The 16765-nt window shown below is 38.5% G+C and overlaps 1 protein-coding gene across 2 annotated transcripts in view; it reads left to right on the forward strand.

Annotated features, from left to right (window-relative positions):
- pdss1 (prenyl (decaprenyl) diphosphate synthase, subunit 1) overlaps positions 1–16765 on the forward strand; it is a 40820-nt gene that overhangs the window by 16203 nt on the left and 7852 nt on the right. Inside the window, exons 3-9 of one of the 2 annotated variants that reach the window (XM_073054700.1) lie at positions 4598–4730; positions 8837–8964; positions 9499–9640; positions 11839–11950; positions 12033–12142; positions 16440–16520; positions 16606–16719. In XM_073054700.1, the coding sequence (XP_072910801.1) occupies positions 4598–4730; positions 8837–8964; positions 9499–9640; positions 11839–11950; positions 12033–12142; positions 16440–16520; positions 16606–16719 (820 nt within the window). The remainder of the gene's footprint in view (positions 1–4597; positions 4731–8836; positions 8965–9498; positions 9641–11838; positions 11951–12032; positions 12143–16439; positions 16521–16605; positions 16720–16765) is intronic. The other variant, XM_073054701.1, reaches the window with a different exon arrangement.

The following is a 16765-nucleotide window of genomic DNA, read 5'->3' on the forward strand; positions in this document are numbered from 1 at the left end:
AGTTGCAGCATGACCTCCCTGCTCTTGAATTCAATCCCTCTAACAATGAAGGCCTTGTTGTTTTCCAACCCGCCGGGACCTTCCCAGAGTCTAGAGAATTTTGGTAAATGATTACCAACATGTCTACTATAACCTCTGCCAATTCCCTCAGCACCCTGAGATGCATCCCATCAGGACCAGGGGACTTATCTACCTTCAGGCCCTCTAGTTTACTGATCACTATCTCTTTAGTGACAGTGATTTTATCGAGGTCCTCACCTCCTATTTCGTCCATAACATCATTCTTTGGCATATTAGATGTGTCCTCCACTGTGAAAACCGACACAAAAGTCATTCAATGCCTCAGCCATTTCCTTATCAGCTAATATCAATTTCCCCTTCTCATCTTCTAAGGGGCCTACATTGACTTTAGCACCCTCTTCCGCTTTATATATTTATTAAACTTCTGCTATCTGTTTTTATATTTGTGCTAATTTACTTCCATACTCTATCTTCCCTTTCCTTATTTCTTGTTTACTTGTTCTTTGTTGCTTTGTGAAGTTTTCCCAATCCTCCAGTCTCCTACTACTCTCTGCGACTTGGTATATATGAGCTTTTAATTTGATACTATCTTTTATTTCCTTAGTTATCCAAGGCTGGCTCTCCCCACACTTACTGTCCTTACTTTTGACTGGAATATACTTCTGTTGAGCACTGTGAAAAATCTTTTTGTTCCGCTGTTATTCAACTGTCCTACCAAATAGCCTGTGCTCCCAATCCACATTAGCCAACTCCTTCCTTATCCTGTTGTAGTGTTCCTTGTTCAAGCATTATACACTAATTTTAGATCTATGTCGTCCTCCATCTGTATGCAAAATTCAAACATACAATGAACACTCTTTCCACGAGGATCCCTGACTACTAGATTGTTAATCTTAGCTGTCTCATTGCACAGGACTAGATCTAAGATAGCATTTTCCCTTGTCGATTCTCTAACATGCTGCTCAAGAAAGCCATCACGGATGCATTCTATGAAATCCTCTTCAAGACTTCCTTGACCAACCTGATTCACCCAATCTATGTGGAAGTTAAAATCCGCCATGACAACTGCTGTTCCGTTCTTACAAGCCTCAGTTATTTCTTGGTTAATCGCCTCTGCCACTGCAATATTTTTATTAGGTGGCCTATAGACAACACCCATCAGTGATTTTTTTTTTTCCCTTTACTATTCTTAATCTCTCCCCAGATGGACTCAATATTCTGCTCCGTAGATCTTATATTGTCTCTCACAATTGCCTTGATCTCATCCTTAATTAAGAGTGCCACCCCACCTCCTTTGCCTTCCTGCCTATCTTTCCTGATAGTACCCGATACCCTTGGATATTTAATTCCCAGTCACCTCCGCCTTGCAACCAGGTTTCAGTAATGGCCACTAAATCATATGCCTTGGTACTGATCTCTGCCACAAGTTAACTAACCTTGTTTCTAATACTACAGGCATTTAGATAAAGTGCCCTTATACTCATTGTCTTTTTAGAATCTAGTGACCTATGCGATTTTTGCTTTTTAATTTGATGCACTCTACTCTTACTTTTGTCTTCACTAACTATAGCTTTGGTCTCTGCATCACTTCCTTCTTTTCTGTGTGGATTCCCATCCCCCTGCCATATTAGTTTAAAACCTCCCCAACAGCACTAGCAAACAGTCTCCCTAGGACATTGATCCCAGCCCTGCCCAGATGTAGACCATCCGGATGGTACTGGTCCCACCTCCCCAAGAAGAGGTTCCAATGCCCCAAGAATCTAAAACCCTCCCTCCTACACCACTGCTCAAGCCAAATATTCATTCTAGCTATCCTGCTATTCCAACTCTGGCTAGCATGTGGCACTGGTAAGAATCCTGAGATTATTACCTTTGAGGTCCTACTCTTTAATTTATCTCCTAGCTCCTTAAAATTCAGCTTGTAGGACCTCATCCTGCTTTCTTCCTGTATCGTTAGTACTTACATGCACCACGACAGCTGGCTGCTCACCCTCCCTTTTCAGAAGTACCCAGGACATCTTCAGGGAGCGGTGTCTCAGAAAGGCAGAGTCCATTATTAAGGACCTCCAGCCCTTTTCTCGCTGTTTCCATCAGATAGGAAGTACAGAAGCACACAGTCAGCAATTCAAGAACAGCTTCTTCCCCTCTGCCATCCAATTCCTAAATAGACGTTGAACATTTGGATACTACCTCACTTTTTTTAATATACAGTATTTCTGTTTTTTTTTCATGTTTTTTAAAATCTATTCAATGTATGTATATTGTAATTTATTTACTTTTTTTTCTCTTCTATTATGTATTTCATTGAACTGCTGCTGCTAAATGAACAAATTTTATGTCACATGCCGGTAATAATAAACCTGATTCTGATTCTGGCTATACTGCCCATCAGCTATCCATTTGTTTTTTTTTAATGCGTTTCTACAAAACAACTACAAACAAAACACCCAACAACAAAATGAAGATTAATACAGTGCAAAATAAATGTATCAAATATATAATTCATAACAATAAGGAAACAGCACCCAAAATAAAATCATATAAAGTTAGGATCCTCCCCACCCTCCCACTACAAAACTCCAGGCCAACCATTACAATATGTAAAAAAAAAAATAAGAAATTAATCGGAGCATTCAACCCCAAAGAGCTGTAAATGTATATAAAAAATTTATAATGCCTACTACCAAAACTATAATGTAATTCCCATCAAAAAGAAACCATAAAACTTGCAGGGAAAAAAAGCTGAAAGTAAGGGATTACGGTTACAAAAAAAAATAAACTTAATCTAAAGAGGAGTTATGAAAGTATTCGAGAAAAGGTCACCACACCTTATGAAACTTTATGTCCGAATTGAGAAGTGAATAATGAATTTTTTCAAGGGTCATGAAGCCATTGAGCATGAGTGAGCAATATCTCTCCACCTGAGAAGAACTAAGCGTCTAGCCAACAGAGAGGCAAAAGATAGTGTCCGACGTTTAGTCGGACTCAAATGCATGTCTGCCGTCACCCAAGGTACCAAGAAGGGCAATCAGAGGATTAGATTCATTTCATTTCCATTCATTTCAAATACACTTGACAAGTGAATACATCTGTTCTATGTGTAGTGCTGTCCAGTTGAGGTCATTCCTCCATTTTTGTAGTTTTGAGTGTGAACTTTGAGTGGAAAAAGTTGACTTTCCAAAGGGACTGAGCATGGATTTAAGAGAAAGTACTTTACAGGATATTGGGAAAACAATAGGAGCTGTTTGACTAGATTGCTGTAGGAAAAAGGTAGTCCATAATTAGTAAATCATTGATTGCTGATATTTGTAATCCAATTGATTTCAAATCTATATAATCTAATTCCAACTAAAATCTACCAGTCTTTGTAGCATCACTTCCCTCTTCCCCTTTAAAACAGGTGCTGATTGTCCTATGGAGTTCTTCCAGCATGCTGTTTTTAGTTGCTTTTGCATATGTGTGGTTGCATTTGAAGTTGTATTACAAGTTCAGTCATATAATTGTCTTAGTCATGTAAATATTTTCAGCATTCTGATGGATCCGGGTCTATGGTATGCAGACAAGCCTTGATAGTAGTTAATAGCCAGATAGCAATGTGCTCAATTGAGGCTGACTGCAAATATCACAGACTTGATCTGTACTTTGGTTTCCATGGCAGAGGTTTGTTGGATATTGTTTTGATGAAAACCATTAACTGTGGACAAACAACTGAATATGCCAAATTGTTTTTGCCCTTTCACCTTGTGAATCTAGCTGTCAGTAATAAAAGCAGAGATTTGGCTAACCCTTTTAAATCACTGGTATACTATTGTATCAAATTTTGGGGACTTTTTGGGAGACGATCATTGTTTTGGAGAGTGTATTTTGTACCTTTACTGGAATAATAGGTTTGCAAAACCTAGTAATGTGGATCTAGTAGAGAAGCTGCAATACTTTTTTGAGCAGATTGAAGTGTGTTTCAAAGTGGACTGTGTTGTCAAATAAATTGTTTCCATTAGCAGAGAATCTATAAATAGAAAGAATATAATCGATGTAGTTGTCAAAAACAAAAGGTGATGGAAACATTAACTTTGAAAAGAAAATTGGATAAAAATTTGGAATTGTAGGGCTATATGGAAAAGGTATAGAGATGAGGAATTTCTTTTGCCGGGGTAGTGAATCTATGGAATTGCTACAGACGGTTGTGGAGGCCAAGACACTGGGCATTTTTAAAGTGGAGTTTAACAGGCTCTTGATTAGTCAGGCTGTCAAAGGTTATGAGGAGAAGGCAGCAGAATGGGGTTGAGAGGGATAATAAATCCAACATGGAATTATGGAGCAAAATCGAAGGGCTGAATGGCCTAATTCTGCTCGCATGTCTTGCATTACAACTGGTGCGGTAAGTTGAATGATGCTGCATCCTGTATTTTTTTTTCATTCTGAACACTTATTTGATAATATCATGGTAAATGCAGCAGTCTGATTGTATCACATTTAAGATAAACTTAAGATGTTGATTTTTTTCACAAGTTTAGAATATTTGGATCAACAATGTTTTTCATGTAGAAGCCTATAATGCAGGTTACTTTTATTTTAGAACTTCAACCAGACTTGTATACACCTCTAGGAATAAACACTGTTGTAACCAGGTGCAGAGTGACAAGCTGCATAAAGACCCCTACACACTAGCTCAGAAAGATTTGAAGAATCTATATGATGAAATCAAACAGGTGAGTTAGTCTGACAGTCTGATTTTGATAAATGGATGAATTTAGAATTGTTTCACAACTGAATTATACAAATTCTTTTCATAAACTATTTTATTTTTCTCTTTGAACATGAAGACAGATTTGAAGGTTTAACAGCAAGAATGGATAAGTTTTTGATAAGTAACTATTCAGTTACATTGAGAAGGGTAATAGTTTCAAGGAAAGATGTTTAATTTTCAATAAAAATTGAAAATTTGTTTGAAGCAAAAGAAACTGAAGAATACAAACCCATACTCATTATTGCCTAATCTTAGAACAATTGTACATTTTGATGTCAGCATATTGAAGTTAGTGAGGTAGTTCAATTACTACACATCCTTGTCAACTGACCTGACCTGAGGGTGCTATTCAGATAGCATTTATTCCTTGACTTACCGAAGTGTTACATTCCAGGAGAATGTTTCATTAAACTTCAATTTGTGAGCTTAAAAAGGCTCCCATTAGTTTCAAAGTAAAAGCTGTAGTTGTATTCCGGAGTATAAGAATGTCAGAAAAATACTTAAGGTATTGACATTACATTAAGGAAGCGATATAACATTAACAATTTACTTTTACAAGGATATGTATATTGTACCCTTTCAGGGTATTTAAAAGGTATAAGAGCTTGAAGAGACTTGACAGAGCACCTGCATCCTCTTTCTGAAATGGGGTGATAATCGTGAAATAAAGGTTTGACTATTTATGACAGAAATGACATTTTTTTTCCTCCCAGACAGATAATTTTTGGAAGTAATAGGTAGTCAAAAGCAGAATCATTTTTGAGAAAAAATTTTGATGAGCAAGAAAACCAGCAGATCCCAGAGTTTTGCAGTAATCTGTAGTGTGGGCTTTGAAGGAGCTTTCATGAGAAGAGTGATTAGCAGCATTGGGTATTTGTATCTTAAATTAATGCTCTCATTAACTAAAGACATGCATGACTGCAGAGGAAGCTGAATGGCAAGTAAGGCATTTGACAAGATCCCTTTTAATCCAGAGGATTAAAATTCTTGGGATCCACAAATGTTTGGATTCAGAATTGGCTGCCCATAGAAAACAGAGGGCAATGGTGAATGGAATTTATTTTGGCTGGAGTCCATGACTAGTGGGATACCCAGGGACATGCCTCCAAGTATCCTGAGACCTCATCCTTAATAATTAACTCCAACATCTTCCCAACCACCGAAGTCAAACTAACATACCTTTCCTTTCTTCTGCCTCTCTCACTTCTTGAAGAGTGGAATGACATTTTGCAATTTTCCAGTCTTCTGGAACCATTTCAGAATCTAGTGATTCTTGAAAAATCATTACTTATGCTTCCACGATCTCTTCAGACAACTCATTCAGAACTCTGGGGTGTACATCATCTGATCCAGGTGACTTATCTTCCTTCAGACCCTATTGTATTTGCCTGCACACATTCAACACTCTCTGTGAAAAATAATTACCCCTGACATCTCCTCTGTACCTACTTCCAAGCACCTTAAAACTATACCCTCTCATGATGGCTATTTCAGCCCTGGGAAAAAGCCTCTGACTATCCACATGATCAATGCCTCTCATCATCTTATACAACTCTTATCAGGTCACCTCTCATCCTTCGTTGCTCCAAGGAGAAAAGGCTGAGTTCACTCAACCTATTCTCATAAGGCATGCTCCCCAATCCAGGCAATATCCTTGTACATCTCCTCTGCACCCTTTCTATGGTTTTCACATCCTTGCTGTAGTGAGGCGACCAGAACTGAACACAGTACTCCAAGTGGGGTCTGACCAGGGTCCTATATAGCTGCAACATTACCTCTCGGCTCCTAAATTCAATTCCATGATTGATGAAAGTCAATACACCATACGTCTTCTTAACTGCAGAGTCAACCTGCGCAGCTGCTTTGAGCGTCCTATGGACTCGGACCCCAAGATCCCTCCGATCCTTCATATTTGACCTACCAAAATGAATCACCTCAAACTTATCTGGGTTGAACTCTGTCTGCCACTTTTTAGCCCAGTTTTGCCTATCAATGTCCGGCTGTAATCTCTGACAGCCCTCCACACTGTTCACAACACCCCCAACCTTTGTGTCATCAGCAAACTTACTAACCCATCCCTCCACTTCCTCATCCAAGTCATTTATGAAAATCATGAAGAGAAGGGGTCCCAGAACAGAACCCTGAGGCACACAACTGGTCGCCGACCTCCATGGAGGATGTGACCTGGCTACAACCACTCTTTGCATTCTTTGGCAAGCCAGTTGTGGATCCATAAAGCAAGGTCCCCTTGGATCCCATGCCTCCTTACTTTCTCAATAAGCCTTGCATGGGGTACCTTATCAAATGCCTAGATAAGTTGTAGGATATAGAAAGTCCAATATCCACTCTTGCCTGTCTTTTACACTTTGTATCTGAGTACAGTTCAGTTAGGCATGTAATTATAGTTTAATTGTTTTGGCACAGCTTAGAATTTGCTGAGGCTAATACAGATAATTTTGCCTGGTTTCACTCCTTGTGTTATCATACTGCCTATCTTCACTTTGCTCAGTCCAGATGTAGGGTCATGCCTCAGTGTTGATTTATCCTTTTGCATCTGCAGATGCTACCCGACCTTCTGAGTTCCTCCATCAGTTTTTCGCTCCTGAGAACAGGGTGGAAATTGGCTGCAAAGTTAATCAAAATTTTAGTGTACAGTATGAGTGCAGGAAGTGTATGAATGCATATGTTAACATACCAGATGTATCCCACTAAGAAACATAGAACAATTGGTTTTGTCCTACTTAGGATATTTCCCTCACTTTTTCTTTCCTGCTTTGTTGTTAGATGCATTTGGATTACTTCCCATTGTCATTTTGGGCTCAAGGTTTATCACTCTGTTTCTCCATTTCAGGGAGTAGCCTAGTGACTGGTACCCATTAACAGCCCACATATTCCCACAACATTCTTGACTATGTCTATTTCCACCTGGCTTCCTAAGAGGACTTCATTTTGTTCTATCAGAATCAGGTTTATTAACATTGCCTCGTCATGAAATGTGTTGTTTTGTGGCAGCAAATTATCTATTTCCCCTACACTTTGCATTCTTACAACTTGCCTCCACATTTATTAGGTCAGCCTCTGTAATTTCTGCCACATTCAATGTGACATAGTCATTTCATTTCAGTAATCTGAAGGCATCATTCCTTCCACAACTCAATGTTTATTTTCCATTTCCAGCAATACCCACTCTCCTCACACCACCTTTCCATGCAACCTCTTGTACCTACTCCCTTTCCACCATCTTTTGAGCATAACACAAGTTTGAAAAACCTTTTCCGCTCTTTCAAGGTTATAGCTTCTGGTACTTAACATTGTTACCAGAATTCAGCCTTTCCAATTTGGATTAGAACTAGCTATTACTAATGAACGAACACCAAAGATAATGCCAGACCTGCCAAGTATTTCCAGCATTTCTTAGACATTTTGGATGTATGTTGTACCTAATGGTTCAAGCTATTTTGTCTGCTTTCTTTCTCTAGTTTGTATGAACAATGGACAATCTACAATTAAAAAATAAACTTCCTCTCAGCCAGTGCCATCAACACTGAACAGTCAGCCTCTCTCTCTCCATCCTTTATTAGTTGTTTCCTTGTTCTTTCCACTCTTATGTGAAACTTAAAACATTTTTGATTATAAATTTTCCTAGTTCTGATGAAATATCTGATTGAGTTGGATCTTCAGACCTGTTTCTTTTTCACTAAAGCCTTCCTATCCTACTGAGAATTTCCAGCACACATTGTATTTCAAATTTTCATCTACAATATTCTCTTTTTCAGCAAGAGCAGGACTAGATTGGGGTTGTTTGTGAAAGGGCACAGTAACTTATATTCTTGAAAATCCAGTTAATCAGTGTTCTTGCATTCATGCTTAATGTAAAACTATTCTCTAAATGACTTGATATCATCATAAGATAAAACACGATGGGGATCAGAGGTAGTGTACACCAAGAACTTGGTTTGTGATCTTTCAAGCTAGGTTTTAAAATGCACAATTCTTGGAATTCAACTCAGTGAGCATTTATTTTCTTGTTATTTCTAATTTCTTGTGCATGTGTGATGCCTTTTTCAGCTATTAGCAGTCACTTCAGATCTGAAGGAAATATGTGATTATTATTTTGATGGAAAAGGGAAGGCATTTCGACCCATGATTGTGATATTAATGGGAAAAGCATGTAATCTCCATCATAGCAAGAGAAGGTATGTAAATTTCATACCCTTCAGTTGAGTCAGATTATTGAAGGAAATAGCTAGTTCCTTAAAAATTTAGTATAGTGCTAGTTTATAGCAGTGTATAATTGTTCATCTTGGTCTTAATTGGGTTTTGGATTGGTAAGTGGCAATGTTACTAATCAATTCCTTTATTGCCAGTCTAGCCAGTATGAGCATTGAATCATGTGATGAACTTAACTTTTGGTAACTACTTAAATATTTTTAACAAATTAACCTAGAAATTAGTTTAGTAAAGGGACTTCTAGAGTGGCATAGCGTCCCTAATCGTCTTTGACTTGTCGCAAAATAGCTTGGCCAAAGTTCCATTTTGCGTATGAATTTTTAAATAAATATAATTTGGTTTATTGCAATTGCACATGGATGAGAAGCAGCAAGAATTTTTTGAACTGAGTCAGTTGTCTATAGTGCCCAAAGTAGTAATTTTCATTAACTATACGTTGATTTGTTTTTATTTTCAAAATTTACAATTTTTTTTTCTTTTTTCCCCTCCATGCTATTTAGGGAATTGTCGAAAAGCCAGCATTCTGTAGGTATGATTGCAGAGATGATCCACACTGCCAGTCTGGTACATGATGATGTTATTGATGAATCAGAAACTCGACGGGGTAAAATTACTGTAAATAAAATCTGGGGTGAGCGAAAGGTGAGTATAACTGCGTTGGGCTAAAGGAAATGACTCAAAGTGAACAACCATAAAAAATTTATAATATGAGCTAATATCTGTAAAAGGTTAATTACATTTCACAATGGCATGTCTATTCTGGGCTGAGTGGTGAAAGTAGGTTGATTCTTTATTGTGTGTGTCTGAAATCATTCTCCTAGTTGAGTGGAAATACAAACACATTCATAGCATTTTCTTTGGAGATGTTATTCAATTTGCCTTCTGCTTTTCTGGCTTGGGAGAAAGATAATTAGTTATCTACAGCTTTAAAGCTTAAATTGTCTATTTGGATAACTAGAGAGAACAACCTTACCTGATAATTGTTGTGCCTTAATTTAAGTCTTGTCAGCCTCTAAGTGTATTAAAAATGTCCACTTCTGGTACATCTGTGTTTAAAGCCTAAAGGGGTGTGGGGTGAAGTTGGGACAAAGGGAATATTCCTGAAGGGTTGAAATTGGGGTTGATGTGGGGTTAAATTGTAGAGTTAATTTGATTGTCCAGTTGGGCAGAAAACAATGGAATGAAAGCAATGTGGTGAAGCCTGTTCAAGATTTTTCTTAAAGCACTATCAAAGGAATGTGCAAAGATGCAGATTATAGGTCAGGCTATGCCAGTGGAGAGAGAGGACAAAATTAAATCGGTATTACAGATGTCTTTCAGAAGAAATGGCTAGTCCTGAAGTAGTCTGAAAGTGAGTTACCTGAAGTTCAAATCAATATTGTGCAGAAGCTGCTATGTTCCTAGACATACTGTTCCCTAAGCTTAAGTCATTATAACAGCCCAAGAGGCAGGCAGTTGAAATGGGATGGGAAATTGAAGAGGCAAGCAGCTGGGAGCTCCAGGTTGTCCCTGCAAGCTGAATACAGTTGCTCTACAATTTTCCTTTACCCAGAAGCAAAATATTGCACCAATTGAAATGAAGTCAGGCAGGTGCCAGATCAAAGACGTACCAAATTAATGGTTTCCAGAAAGGAAGTGATTTTAAATTGTTTTGTTGGATTACAAATCAGTGTAATCCATTAAAATATTTCATTAGTTCCCTGTTATTTGAGAAATTCCTAAGAGCCAGTGAAATTGGTGCTAGAATGGATTATGTATAATTATAAAGTATCAGCTACTGATGGCAATGCTGTGCTGGGTCTCTGATTGAAGCTCAGCCTGCTGGCATTTCTGCAGCATTGAAAGTTATCTTGTTGCATGTTTTTTTATACTGAGCTACTAAGGCAGTGTGCAGTGGCTACTTGTGAGAGCCAAGGAAAACACTGTAGCTACTCAGTGGTGCATCTTCATCAATATACATGGTAGGCCATTGTTGAGAACTAGCAACAAATACTGCATGTATTGACTGACTGGATAGTGTAGTTTCTTGTGAATTGTTGGATATGATAGAAGCTACACAACTGACCTAGTTGGGCCAGACAATGCAGCTTCCATCATATTAGTGAAGCAGCCACTGCTTATCCCTTGCAAAAATCATCCAGGGTGTACCTGAGACCTACATTTGTGCTAAGGAGCAACAACGCTTGTCCCAAAGATGTCCGAGATTTTCCATTTTGCCTTGGTAGTTCCCTCCATGTCAATCTGAAGAGCAGTGTAATCAATTTAATCCTTTCAAATTGCGGGAGCACCACTGGAGAGTAGGAAGCCATACCTGGTTCAACCCAATGGGTCATCTCAAAGTAAAAACAAGTTTATTCAGGAGACTGCTAAGTGGGGCACCAGTTTTAAAAGGTAGGGTGCTGGAATATTTTGTGGTTACCCCATTATGAAATTCTTAGTATATTTATAAATATAGACATCTTGAGCTTATTAGAAAGGTACTTTAATGTGCAATAAAGTATATGGGATTTTGGTGGCTAATAAAACAAAACTTGGCTTTATCAATAAGATTTATTTTTAAATGAAAATATAAGAACAGAGCTTAAATTAAGAGCAAATTCATTGTCAAAACTAGATGTAAATAGAAGCAAAATAAAAGGTAGGATAAATTTCTATTAGTATTATGAGTTAAATAAAGATTGGGGAGGGAAAGCTGGGAAATAAAACTAATTAACATTTTTTAATTAGTGAAGATTTTTCCAGATTAGTATTAAATTTATATTGCCAATTCCAATTCAGCAAGCTTTGTAATAACCTAAATTAATGGTAATAAATGAAATTTTGTTTTCCCTTCATTTTAGGCAATTTTGGCTGGAGACTTTGTTCTCTCCACTGCCTCCATGGCTCTTGCCCGCCTTGGTAACAACACTGTAGTATCCATTTTTACTCAAGCAATTGAAGATTTGGTGCGAGGTTAGTTTAAAAGTAACTTGAAGGTATAAGCGTTCAGTGGTCAATGGTTTGTTAATCTATACTTCTGTTTTCTTTTTTTTAGGGGAATTTATGCAGCTGGGTTCTAAGGAAAATGAGAATGAGAGATTTGCACATTACCTTGAGAAAACATTTAAGAAGACTGCAAGTCTTATAGCAAACAGTTGTAAAGCAGTATGTACGTTCTGTCTCAAGTAAAGCAACTGAAATTGTGTTTGGCAGTTAAGTCTGTATTAACGTACACATTTTTTAAACCATATTAACTAGCATTAATCAGTTCAGGAGTATATATTTTTAAAAATAGAAATTAAGTACTCAATACTTGGTCACCGCATATCTCAATTATTCAGTCATTCCATCTGTTAAGTGACTGAATTTATTTATTGAATTGACTTTATTTCTCGCATCCTTCACATTCATGAGGAGTAAAAATCTTTGTTACATCTGTCAACGTAACATAGAAATACACTCAAATCAGTATGAGTTCATCAGTCTGATGACCTGGTGGAAGAAGCTGTCCCGGAGCCTGTTGGTCCTGGCTTTTATACTGCAGTACTGTTTCCCGGATGGTAGCAGCTGGAATAGATTATGGTTGGGGTGACTCAGGACCCGGTGATCCTTCGGGCCCTTTTCTCACACCTGTCTTTGTAAATGTCCTGAATCATGGGAAGTTCACACTACAGGTGCGCTGGGCTATCTGCACCACTCTCTGCAGAGTCCTGCGATTGAGGGAAGTACAATTCCCATACCAGGCAGCGATACAGTGAGTCAGAATGCTCTCAATTGTGCCCCTGTAGAAAGTTCTTAGAATTTGGGGGCCCATACCAAACTTCCTCAACCAGCTGGTGTGTACAGACCATGAGGTCCTCAGTGATGTGGATGCCGAGGAACTTAAATCTGTTTACCCTCTTAATGCCAGATCCATTGTTGTCAATGGGGGTTAGCCCGTCTCCATTCCTCCTGTAATCCACAACCAGCTCCTTTGTTTTTGTGACATTGAAGGAGGGGTTGTTTTCTGGACACCACTGTGTCAAAGGGATGACTTCTTCCCTGCAGGCCACCTCGTTATTGTCTGAAAATAGGCCAATCAATGTAGTGTTGTCGGCAAATTTAATTAGCAGATTAGAGCTGTGAGTGGCAACAGTCATAGGTATACAGGGAGTAAAGGAGGGGACTTAGTAAACATCCCTGAGGGGCTCCTGTGTTGAGAGTCAGCGGGGTGGAGGTGAGGGAGCCCATTGTTACTACCTGCCGGTGATCTGACGGGAAATCCAGGATCCAGCTACCCAAAGCAGGGTCTCGGCCAAGGTCTCTGAGCTTCCTGTTGAGCCTGGATGCAATTCACTTGATCCTTTTCCTGGTTTTAAATTGTCTGTTTTTCTTTGCCTCTCTCCAGTTGCATCGTCTACCTTAATGATGTTCTCCGGTCAGCAGAATATTCTTTACTATCTTACTAGATAGGCATTGAGTATGGTTAACATTTATTTAGTTTATGGCATGTATTCAGTGCCTTCAAAAAGTATTCAGCCCCCAAAACATTTAAGTTTTAATGTCTCATTTTCTAAATTTAGAGTATATTGAAGTAGGATTTTTGAGCTAATCTACAAAGCACTGTCAAATCAAAAAAAAATCCAAAACCTGTCACCAATTTACTAAAATTAAAAAATTAAAATTCACCTCCTTTGTAATTAGAATGCTAACTTTCCTCGGGTGCAATACTGTATATTACCTTATCAACTGTCCCAATTTGTTCGTGTAGAAAACTGGAGGTGACCTGTTTTCAATTAATTCATAAAAATAAATACCCCTCTCGGTAGAGTCCAACAATACAGTGGACTTTTCAACAGACCAAACCAAAGTGAAGACGAGTATTCAAGACAAGTCGGGGAAGTAACAGAAGCACAAATCTGGGGAAGGGTACAAGACCATCTCAAAAGCAGTGAACATTCCTCTGAGCTCAGTGCAGTCCATCATGAAACCACAGCCACACTGTCTTGGGCAGGCAGCCCCTCTAAACTTAGTCACTAGAAAAGAGTGCCACTTGGAAGGGAGGCTACTGTGACGCCATCAGTCACTGTGAGCTACTGAAGTCAGTGGCTGCAACTGAAGATAAAGTTTGTGGTTCCACCATCTAAATCTTTGTAGAAGGGTATGTATGGAAGTGGCAAGGATGAAGCCTTGGCTGAAGTTTTAAAAAAAATCCTTAGCCATAAAGACTTTGCAAAGCATCACTTAGAAAATACTGTAAAAAAAAAAAAATAATGGAAGGTCTTGTGGTTGGATGAGACTAAAGTGGAACTTTTTTGCCTCAACACTAAGTGGTATGTGTGGCATAAATGAAATACTGCATCAGCCAGGTAATGCCATCCCTACTGTAAAGTATGATGGAGGTAGTGTCATACTATGAGGGATGTTTTTCAGCAGCAGGCTCTGGAAATTCAGCCAGGATTGATGGGAAGGTGAATGCTGCTAAATACCGAGAGATTCTGGATTAAAAACTGCTGGACTCTGCCAGAAACCTTAAACTGGGGAGGATGTTTGCCTTTCAACAGGACAATGATGCAATGCATACTGCCAGAACAATCATGCAGTGGCTTCGAATGAAGAAAATTGATGTTCTTGAGTAGCTCAGTCAGAGTCCTGACTTTAACCCGATTGAACATCTCTGGCAAGACCTCAAAATTGCTGTCCACCGCCACTCTCCAACTAACCTAGTGTAACTTGACCAATTTTGCAAGGATTGGGCAAATCTTGCTATATCACATTGTGCAAAACTGATAAGAGACTTGATAACTGAGCTGTCAACTAAGTACTGATCAAAGGGGATGAATATTGAATTTTTAGTTTTTCATGATTAACAATTTTCCCTGTTTTTACCTTGGCTCTTCTGTGGAAAAAGGAGCAAGTGATTCACAAAGATTTTCAGTTAAATTGATCAAAATCCCTGGTTGTAGTATCATTTATGTGAACAAAGGGTTGTGAGTAGAATACTTTTAAAAAGCACTGTATATACAGGGAAACCCTAATTCTTTCCTATCTACCTTATACAAAATTAACATTGTAGATTGTAGCCATTGAAATGTGGTTTGCATCAATTAATTCACCCCAGGTAAGTCAAACTGGGGTGTGTCAGGAATGGACAGGAGGAGGAGTATAGGAAACTGATACAGGACTTTGTGATATGGTGCAACTCAAACTACCTGCGTCTCAATATCACCAAGACCAAGGAGATGGTGGTGGACTTTAGGAGATCTAGGCCTCATACGGAGCCAGTGATCATTAATGGAGAATGTGTGGAGCAGGTTAAGACCTACAAGTATCTGGGAGTACAGTTAGACGAGAAGCTAGACTGGACTGCCAACACAGATGCCTTGTGCAGGAAGGCACAGAGTCGACTGTACTTCCTTAGAAGGTTGGCGTCATTCAATGTCTGTAGTGAGATGCTGAAGATGTTCTATAGGTCAGTTGTGGAGAGCGCCCTCTTTGTGGTGGCGTGTTGGGGAGGCAGCATTAAGAAGAGGGACGCCTCACGTCTTAATAAGCTGGTAAGGAAGGCGGGCTCTGTCGTGGGCAAAGTACTGGAGAGTATAACGTCGGTAGCTGAGCAAAGGGCGCTGAGTAGGCTACGGTCAATTATGGAAAACCCTGAACATCCTCTACATAGCACCATCCAGAGACAGAGAAGTAGTTTCAGCGACAGGTTGCTATTGATGCAATGCTCCTCAGACAGGATGAAGAGGTCAATACTCCCCAATGCCATTAGGCTTTACAATTCAACCACCAGGAGTAAGATATGTTAAAGTGCCGGGGTTGATTGTATTTAATGTATTTAAGTAAACTACTTAAGAACTTTTTAAAAGCTATTATTAATGCTTGAGAGAGTGATTTAGATACATATCATATTTTTACTGAGTTAAGTATTGTATGTAATTAGTTTTGCTACAACAAGTGTATGGGACATTGGAAAAGATGTTGAATTTCCCCATGGGGATGAATAAAGTTATCTATCTACTGATTCAGGGTTTTTTCAACATACAGTCATACAAAGTCATGAGGGGCATCAACAAGTGAATGAACAATCTTTTTCCCAGGTTAGAGTAGCGTAAAACTAGTAAGTAAGTATATTTTGAAGGTGAGATGGAAAAAATTTCAAGGGGACCTGAGAGACAAGATTTTCAGTGCTGGGTATATGGAAAATGATGAAAGTGGTAGAGGCACTGCTTAAAATACATTTATACTCGTACTTCAATAGGAATAGGGACAATAGGGGCAAAACAGGCAAATGGAACTAGCAGCTTGAACAGGTTGAGTGAAGTACACAAGTGTATGATAAATGTTTTTCAGGTTGTGAAATTTGTTGCTCTTGAATTAGAAGAAATCAATCTGCCATTTAAAAGTTCAAGTGTTATTGATTTACAACTTAATAGTCAAGGGATATCTCTAGTGAATTCTATTTTTTTTTTAAATCCAGGTATCTATACTTGGTAACTGTGAGCCAGAAGTCCAGGAAATTGCATACCAATATGGAAGAAATCTTGGAATAGCTTTTCAGGTAATGTTTTCTATCTATTGTAGCATTCCTTGCACAAGATGACAATCATTTTTAAGATTAATTCCTAATATCACCTGTGTTTTAGTTGATAGATGATGTGCTGGATTTCACCTCATCTGCTAATCAATTGGGAAAACCTACTGCTGCAGATCTAAAGCTTGGATTGGCAACTGGTCCAGTGTTGTTTGCTTGCCAGCAGGTAATAATTATTTATAAATAAATTTTAATTACACAAGTAACTTGTG

Source organism: Hemitrygon akajei, chromosome 8 (genome assembly GCF_048418815.1).
Source record: "Hemitrygon akajei chromosome 8, sHemAka1.3, whole genome shotgun sequence".
Lineage (NCBI taxonomy): Eukaryota > Metazoa > Chordata > Chondrichthyes > Myliobatiformes > Dasyatidae > Hemitrygon > Hemitrygon akajei.